General features: G+C 40.2%; 1 protein-coding gene across 1 annotated transcript; it reads left to right on the top strand.

Moving 5' to 3' along the window:
• The first annotated feature begins 1,181 nt into the window (after positions 1 to 1,181).
• ercc4 (excision repair cross-complementation group 4) lies at positions 1,182 to 8,931 on the top strand. The gene is made up of 11 exons (XM_060860057.1): positions 1,182 to 1,606; positions 1,688 to 1,868; positions 3,616 to 3,811; positions 3,907 to 4,114; positions 4,806 to 4,986; positions 5,085 to 5,207; positions 5,978 to 6,085; positions 6,177 to 6,744; positions 6,853 to 6,945; positions 7,055 to 7,167; positions 8,036 to 8,931. The coding sequence occupies exons 1-11, from the start codon at positions 1,430 to 1,432 to the stop codon at positions 8,773 to 8,775; spliced, it is 2,688 nt and encodes an 895-aa protein (XP_060716040.1). The 5' UTR covers positions 1,182 to 1,429; the 3' UTR covers positions 8,776 to 8,931.
• The last annotated feature ends 259 nt before the right edge of the window (positions 8,932 to 9,190 follow it).

The following is a 9,190-nucleotide window of genomic DNA, read 5'->3' on the forward strand; positions in this document are numbered from 1 at the left end:
GAGAGAGAGCACACAAACACAGATGGAGGGCTCAAAAACACATGGTGAATTGTGTGATGCTGATTCACATTTGCTCTCCTACTGGTTGCATCTTGTTGGCAAAATCTTTCACTGTTCATTCACCGTCAAAACCGGCTGACAGAATCAACCTTCTACGTACCACATCTATTCTCATGTATTTTCTATTCAGGTTCTACAAATGCATGTATTCACTATAGAGAAAAGTGTAGATTAGAATAGGTCTGGAGTTGAACATGATGCATTACACAGTCTCTGTAGCATAGCACCTGGCATTCACGTCCTTAAGTTTTGGTACTAGTAGTAGACATGTAGTAGCTTTCAGAGGATCTGTCTGATATTTCTAAATACCTCAAACCTGTAATTAAGGAAATTACAGCAGTTATTTATCATCAACCCGATTCTTGGAGATGTTCCTTCCTTAAAGATTCAGTTCTGACCTGCTACAGATATTCAGACTTACATGATTAGCTGAATTAGTTTTCTGGACTAGGGTTGGACTGAATCCTGGAAGTCACATATAGTGTTGATGATCACTGTGTTACAGATCTGACTGTGTACTAATCAAATCAGTTGACTGCTGTTCATTCTTATTTAATAAAACATCTCTGATTTTCTTGTATGTTGGTCAACGTCGTCTGTTAAACGACAACGTCCATGTTTTCTCATCGGCCACCATTTAAACAAAAAAAATTAAATATGATTGGGGGGGCCCACGGTGGCTTAGTGGTTAGCACGTTCGCCTCACACCTCCACGGTTGGGGGTTCGATTCCTGCCTCCGCCTTGTGTGTGTGGAGTTTGCATGTTCTCCCCGTGACTCGGGAGTTTCCTCCGGGTACTCCGGTTTCCTCCCCCGGTCCAAAGACATGCATGGTAGGTTGGTTGATTGGCATCTCTGGAAAATTGTCCGTAGTGTGTGATTACGTGAGTGAATGAAAGTGTGTCTGTGTGTGCCCTGCGATGGGTTGGCACTCCGTCCAGGGTGTATCCTGCCTTGATGCCCAATGATGTCTGAGATAGGCACAGACTCCCTGTGGATAAGCGGTAGAAAATGAATGAATGATTAATTAGAAGTAGAGATCTTGAAACCTCCAGTGCACTAGAGGGCGCTGCTTCAGTGTGGATTTGTATTGTATTTTCGCGGTTTGAACTGTCACGTGACTCCGGATGTACACAGGCTAGCATGTTAGCTAAGTGTTTTTTCACTAGTTATTTAATTTAAATATTGTATATAAAGCTCTTTTATCCATAAAGCTATTGTGTATATACAGCTATTTTATATATAAAGCTATTGTATATAAAGTTCACTATTTTGCGTTATTATTTCTTAGCCCGTGTTATGCACTTGTCTTGGGATCAGGAGTAATTTGGCATTAAGCATCTTGTTGTCAGTAAAGTTTGAAGGAGGAAATGGAGGGACTGCTGCTTGAGTACGAAACAGAAATGTTTCTGAGCCTCTTCAGTACAGATGGCTTACTGATCGCGGCTGAAGGACTTGGTATCGACCGCATTTTGTTACACTTTATGAAGATTTATTCAGAGGAAGGAAGTCTGGTGCTGCTGCTCAACACCACCACACCTGAACAGGTAACAGTTCAACAAACAAAGCCAAGAATGGGGCTAAAGTTGAGTGAAATATTAACATGTGGTGTGATGTTAACGTTACAGGAGTTTTTCACAGAGCAGCTGAGAGCTGAAGGAGTGAATCATCTTCCCCAGACTATAAACAGTGATACACAGAACACTGAACGTTACCATGTGTACACACAGGGGGGAGTGTTGTTTGTGACCAGCCGCATCCTGGTGGTGGATTTCCTCACAGACAGAATTCCTGCTCACCTCATCTCAGGTAATGTTTATCAACGCTTAATTAGGCCATGATCATTGCACCATATGTCTATTGGGAGTAAAGGCACAATATTAGATTTGTGTGTATTTATGGCGAAGATTTACCACTCTTCTAAAGGGGTAGGAATATTGTTGACATTTAGACAATCTAAGAATCTTTCAGTGTCATTTCAACCTTATATAGCTGGTGTGGTACACAGTGAAATGAAACGGTGCAGCATTAAAAAATTGCAATGTGAGAGCAGAAATGTTCAGTTGAGTGTATGTGTCAGTCCAGTCTCTGAGAATTAAGGAGTCTAAAAGCTTTGGGGAAAAAACTGTTACAGTCAGGTTGTATGGGCCTGAATACTTTGGTACTTTTTACCAAATGGCAATTTCAAGAGTTTTAAAGGAATACTCCAGCGTTTTTAAGTTAATCCAGTGTGTCAACTATTTTCGGAGGAGAGTAGCTCATGATCTAAAATTCACACAGTGATAGCTGGTATATTTACAAAATCTTCATGATTACCAAAAGAGGACGTATTTTGTCATGGCACCACAAACTATTTATGTATTTCCATACAAACTATTTATGTATTTATGTAAAATGGAGTCAAACTGTGTACATGTTTATATAATATTATCATTTCTACAAAGAACACAGAAAAAAAATCATTTTGAAGTTGGGAAATAGACATCAAGGAAATGTTTTTTTTGAAGGAATAACCTGTAAATTTAGCTAAATGCATGGGTGGGTAGGACAGAGAGGACAGATCAGAGATGGGAAACAATGTTGTACACTGACTGGGAACATAAGCTTTTATAAACGGGCCTCAATTGGACTTTATACACTGGTGAGTGGTGAGCTGACTGAATCTGCTCTACCAGCTCATATAAGCAGGAGCTGTAATGTGAGCTGTAGAGCCACATTAAGTGCAGGACAGTCAAAAACTAATGCTCAAAACATCACATTTGTCACTAAGCTCCTTTTTCAAACAAAGTTTACATTCTAAGCTAAATTGGCCATGATAACTGAATTTTTATCTACTATGTCAGTAGCATATGTGGGATTTTAACAGGGAATAAAGCTGACACGTTTTCCTGGTCTAAAAAATAGAACAGAACCAGTTTACCTCAAAATTCACCTCAAGAAAATATCTAAGGAAAACAGCCTTCTCTTTGACTGTAACTTTGCCATCTACGGTGTAGAACCCAAAACACTTCCACACATTGCTTTTTAGATGATTTGGGGTCGAAATTTGTTCGCTCAATTTTCCCATTTTCGTATCATTTACTGATGAGTCAACATGATATTAAAATCCTTAGGGCGCCCTCTGCTGGATCAAATGCTAAACAGCAAAATTAAAAGTTGTCTAATAAGTTTAACTGCACTAATATTCGTATGGGCTCATTATAGTTTTTTGCACAAATTCAGCTGCTAATGTAAATTAAGAATTCCTTTATATAATGTGTGTCTGTTTGGATTAAGATGTCTCTTTTTTTGTTCTGATTAAAACATTATTATTATTGTAAAGTTATGTATTTGGTATTGTAGCCTCTGTTAATAAGTAATTTATTTATATATATATATATATATATATACACAGTATATATGTATATACACATATATATATGTGTGTGTGTGTGTGTATATGTGTATACTCTACAGTCTTAATGTGGAACTGAAACCTGTAACAGATGTGTTGCTCCATAGCAGTTGTCGTTTTAATTGAAACCAAACCTGAAACAGTTTAAACTGTTGTCAGCAGGAATCCTTGTCTACCGTGCCCATAAGATCATTGAGTCATGTCAAGAGGCCTTTATCTTGAGACTGTACAGACAGAAGAACAAGACTGGCTTCATCAAAGCTTTCACAGACAAGGCCACAGCTTTCTCTACTGGCTTCTGTCAAGTTGAGCGAGTTATGAGGAATCTCTTTGTGAAGAAGCTCTTTCTTTGGCCTAGGTATTAAAGGTTACTTTAGACCTAGTTTTTATTTATGTTTTCATTTCTTAAGCTCTGCACATATGTGAGTGTTTGTTTGTGATGAATAATTACAGGTTCCAAGCCTCAGTGAACACTGTACTGGACAGACACAGACCTGATGTGGTGGAGCTGCACGTGAATTTGACTCCAGCGATGAGAGCCATCCAGAGCTCCATTCTGGACATCATGAACGCCTGTTTGAAGGAGCTCAAGCGTTACAACCCGAGTCTGGAGGCAGAGGACCTCTCGCTGGAGAATACACTGGGCCGTGCCTTTGAGAAAGTGAGAAAACTCTCTTTATTCATTAACATCAATGACTATCTTCTAACTAACTTACTAAGAAGAATGAAATGACATCACCTTGATCCAGCTGACACGTGATGTTTAACGTATAATCCATTATCTAATATCTAAGTGTAAGCTATTGTATGATGTATTATGGTTTTCTGCTCTAAGACTAGCGTAGCATTTCTGAATGGTTCAGTATTATATTATATTATCTTTCTGAAGGTTCTATAGACTAAGGGACAACCCAGCTGAGACTAGTCTTAATTGTTACACCTTTTAATAGACTAACCAGTTAAACTGAAGGTTTCTAACAAACTGGGACATGGTGCAATCTACTTAACCAGGACATGATCTTAAATGAATAATTGAATCCAGTTTGTATAATAGTATAAAGCATCTTCTTTAATGTCCTAATCCTTGATGCATTAAACAATCCAGGAAGATTAATTAAAGATAACTATATACAGTATGTGTGAGTCGAAAAGTAATAAACAGAACTACAAAACATTATACTAAGCGGATTGGCTCTTTAAAGTGTGTGTATGAAGAGGTCTGTGTGTGTGGGTGTTTGTGCAGGTGTGGATACACAAAAATACAAAACGGGGGGAGATGGGTTGCTTTGGGACAGTCTGTTATCCACACATATAATGAAACACATTGTGTATTGTGATATCTGCTTTTGTAGACCATTCGCCATTACCTAGATCCCTTGTGGCATCAGCTGGGCACTAAGACCAAATCTCTAGTGCAGGACCTGAAGATCTTACGAACTCTGTTGCTCTACCTCACACAGTATGACTGTGTTACCTTCCTCAACCTGCTGGAGTCCCTGCGTTCTAGCCAGAAAAACTTTGGCAGCAATTCAGGTAAGGTTGTAAGGTTTACCATGGAGCTGTGGTGCAGCAGACTGTTCAGTCTATAACAGAAGTAAAGTAGAGCAGTTTTGTCTTTTTGTTTTCACCAGGATGGCTGTTTCTGGACTCCAGCACGTCGATGTTCATGAATGCTCGTAGTCGTGTGTATCATGTTCCTGAGTCAAACAAGAAACTCAAAGTTGGTGAAGTGGAAGAAAAACCAAATGCCTCTGGTACATTCATTTCTGCACATTCAGACATTTTAACAGATATATTCACTTATTTCTCTTGGGCATACATCACTCCAAAGTTCTAGCGTTTCAAAGTCTACAAAGCAGAGAATATCACTTTTTATACCAGGTTCTGTTGATCTCATTCCAAACTGAATTGATTTCGTCTTCTGTCTGTTTCATTCCTACATATACGAACCTAAATTCATGGCTAGTGTATGTCTTTGGCTTATCAAAGCATGACTGTGTTTACAGCTGTATGCATTGTAGACCAATTTAAGGTTAAAAATAGAGATTTTTATATTGCTTTGATGAAATATTTACATTTCTTAAAGAGAAGGGGGCGGAGCAGTTTAGTGGGCAGCACATTTGTCTCGAACTACAGGGGATGGGGGTTTGATTACTGCCTCCACCATGTGTGGGTTTTCCTCTGAGTATTCCAGTTTCCTCCCCTAGTCCTGATTGTGTCCTGCAGTAGGCAGTGTGTCTCCCTGGGATAGGCTCCAGGTTCCCTGTGATCTGTGTACTGTTAAGTGGTACAGCTGAGGGACGGATTGGTTTCTTCATGTTATAGGCAAGAAAAATGTTTGGAAAAAATTTTTTTAATTTTTTTTTGTTTGTTTGTTTTTTCCCCAACATTTTTGGCTGCTTGTAAGAATTTAGCCACAGTGACATCCAAAGTGTGTTACCACCCCACCACACATATGATTTTATTTAATACATGGTAGTGCAAGTGTTGAGAATGTCCTATGTGTGTGTGTGTTTGTACGCAGTACCTTTAAAAAGAGAGCTTGTGCTTGAACAGAATCCAAAATGGGAGGCGTTGTCTGAGGTGCTGCAGGAGATTGAAAAGGAAATGAGCAACTCTGAGCACGAACCAGGTGATGTTTTTAACATTTGCAACATTTCAAAATTTCACAATTGCAGTGACTTTGAGACTTGAATGTATGTCTCTGAATGTATGTGATGCAGGCCGGGTGTTGATATGCGCGAGTGACGATAGGACCTGTGCTCAGCTGAAGGAGTACATCCAGAAAGGTGCTGAGTCACTGCTCCTCCGCCTTTATTCACGCACTATTGGTAAAGATGATCGTCTTCTGGTGTCTGAGAAGACCAAACAAGATAACAGCTGGCCCAGGAAAGGTGTAAGAAAGGAGCCCAAGGGCAAGAAGCCCCGAGCCAAAAATACCAAACTTGGCCCAAAGAAACAGCGAGGCTCACTGACACTCACCCAAATGGTAGAGCAGCGGAAAGAAGCCGAGCTGGAACAGATGGGCAACAGTGCAGATGAGGGAGAACAGGAGGAAAAGCAGGATGTGAACGATGATGTTCTTTTTAATCTTACTTCAGACTCCTACTATGGTGTTCTTCAAGAACCTATGACGGTCATTCATCCGCTCAAAGGATGCTCGGATCCGTACAGTCTTACGAGGGTGTTAAAAGAGGTTGAGCCCATGTTTGTGGTGCTGTATGATGCTGAGCTCAGCTTTGTGCGCCAGCTGGAGGTTTACAAAGCCACCAGGCCAGGCAAACCTCTCCGGTATCATCTTGTTCTTACATATTCTTTGTGTTTGACGTTCAACAGCAACGGGAAATTCTTAGTCTAATATTTTTTGCCTGTTTTTTTTTTTTTTTTTGCTTGTTTCAGGGTGTATTTTCTTATTTATGGTGGTTCCACAGAGGAGCAGAGGTATCTCACTGCCCTGCGTAAAGAGAAACAAGCATTTGAACAGCTGATAAGGTTCACTCTTTGCCAGTTTCAGTTGAAATATTCTGATAAATTTGACTCAATCACTGCAGGAGAGTGTAATAACAATAAGGTTATTTTCTGTGCTGTATATTGAATACAGAGACAAGGCCAGCATGGTTGTTCCAGAAGAGAGAGAAGGCAGAGGAGACACAAACCTGGACCTGGATCGTAGTCAGGAACCTGCTCACGCTGCTGCAGACACTCGCAAAGCAGGCAAGCTATCATCTCTGAGTGCAATTTAATGTGACCGCATGTGATGTGCTTTACTCTTCCAATGCCAGATACTGGTATATAACTTGTAGTTATGGAAATAGGCAATATATGTGCCATGGAAAGTTCTACATTTTCAGTGTGCTTATCATTCGAAGAACATACAATACCAGGCCAGTGTGAGAATTTAAATTAATATCAACTAATCAACTAATATCAATTAATATCTATGTTGATAAATTAATAAAGGTTAAGTGATCCTTTTAATGCGTTAATCCTTTATATATATATATATATATATATATATATATATATATATATATATATATATAAAAATAGGACATCTAAAAGCATTATTTCTAAGTGAAATTCTGTCTTTGAAATAATAAGAGTTTTTAATGACGTTCAAATCATATCAGGTAAGAATCAGAGCACAGTTGTCTGGACTGGGCAGTGCAGGCAGAGCAGACTGGGTCTGGAATCATGTCTATAAGGGGCCAGCGAGCCTGCAGGTTTTAATTCTATCCAAATTCCTGATTTCCAAACTTCTGTACTTGCTTGATTGCTGCAGTGGTATGTCTTCTTTCAATGTGCTCTAAACCAATAACCCTGATGTATGGAAACAATGATATTCAGTTGTCATTTACATTTACAGCATTTGGCAGATGCCCTTATCCAGAGCAATATACATTTTATCTAATTTTATACAACTGAGCAATTAAGGGTTAAGGGTCCTTGCTCAGGGACCTGGGGTTCGAACACACAACCTTTGCCTTAACCACTGAGCTACCACATCCCTCCCAAGTTGAGTGGTGGGTAACATGAATTTTTCACACTAGTTTATTTTAACTTGTTAATGTTTCTCTCTCAGGTGGACAAGAGGTAGTCAAAGAGCCCTCCCGAGTCATTGTAGACATGCGGGAGTTTCGCAGCGAGCTTCCTTCACTTCTGCACCGGCGTGGGCTCGACATTGAGCCTGTCACCCTGGAGGTGGGAGACTACATCCTGACTCCTGAAATCTGCGTGGAACGCAAGAGTGTGAGTGACCTGATCGGCTCGCTGCAGAGCGGACGATTATACACTCAGTGCCTCGCCATGAGCCGCTTCTACCGCCGGCCCGTGCTGCTCATTGAATTCGACCCGGCCAAGCCGTTCTCGCTAATTGGCCGTAACGATCTGCGACAGGAGATCTCAGCCAACGACATCACCTCCAAACTGACCCTGCTGACTCTCCATTTCCCCCGGCTGAGGCTGCTCTGGTGCCCATCGCCCCATGTCACCGGACAGCTCTTTCAGGAACTCAAACATGCTCGGCCTGAGCCTGATGCCCTCACTGCCCAAGCCGTTACAGCAGAGTCAGAGATGGTGGAAGATTCAGTAGACCTGTACAACCCAGGACCTTATGACTTCCTGCTCCGTATGCCTGGAGTGAACGTTAAAAACGTACGGGGACTCATTAAACATGCTGCCAGCCTGGCTGAGCTCCTCACTCTGAGCCAGGAAAAGCTGAGTGAGATTTTGGGCAGTGCAAGTAATGCCAGGCAGCTCCATGAATTCTTGCACAATACCATGGATGTGGCTTCAGTTCAGAAGAACAGACAAATGAAGTAACAGTATTCAAACAGGACTAGCAGAATTGGACATCTAATATATAATGCATTTATATGATATTAAATGTGCCTTGTGTATATTTAAATAGGATTTTAGATTTTTCATGTCAAACATCATAATGTACAGTATGAATTTTCAACTATTTATATTTGATTATTTAAGGAGTTTGTAAAGTAAAATAACTTTTTTAACTTTAGCCTACATTAAAATCGTTTGAGAGAGAAAGTCGTGTTGGTGTGTGTATTTGAGTGCACATGTTTGTGTTTGTTAGATTCACAATAAGCATTTCATAAGCATCATGTGCAAGTGAAACTTTAATGAAGCACTGATTGGATTTTCATTACAAACCTGGCAGGAAAGACCAAGTCAGATATTTCACACCATGGCATGTGTTTCTTCTATTACTCATAACCGC

Source organism: Tachysurus vachellii, chromosome 2 (assembly GCF_030014155.1).
Source record: "Tachysurus vachellii isolate PV-2020 chromosome 2, HZAU_Pvac_v1, whole genome shotgun sequence".
NCBI lineage: Eukaryota > Metazoa > Chordata > Actinopteri > Siluriformes > Bagridae > Tachysurus > Tachysurus vachellii.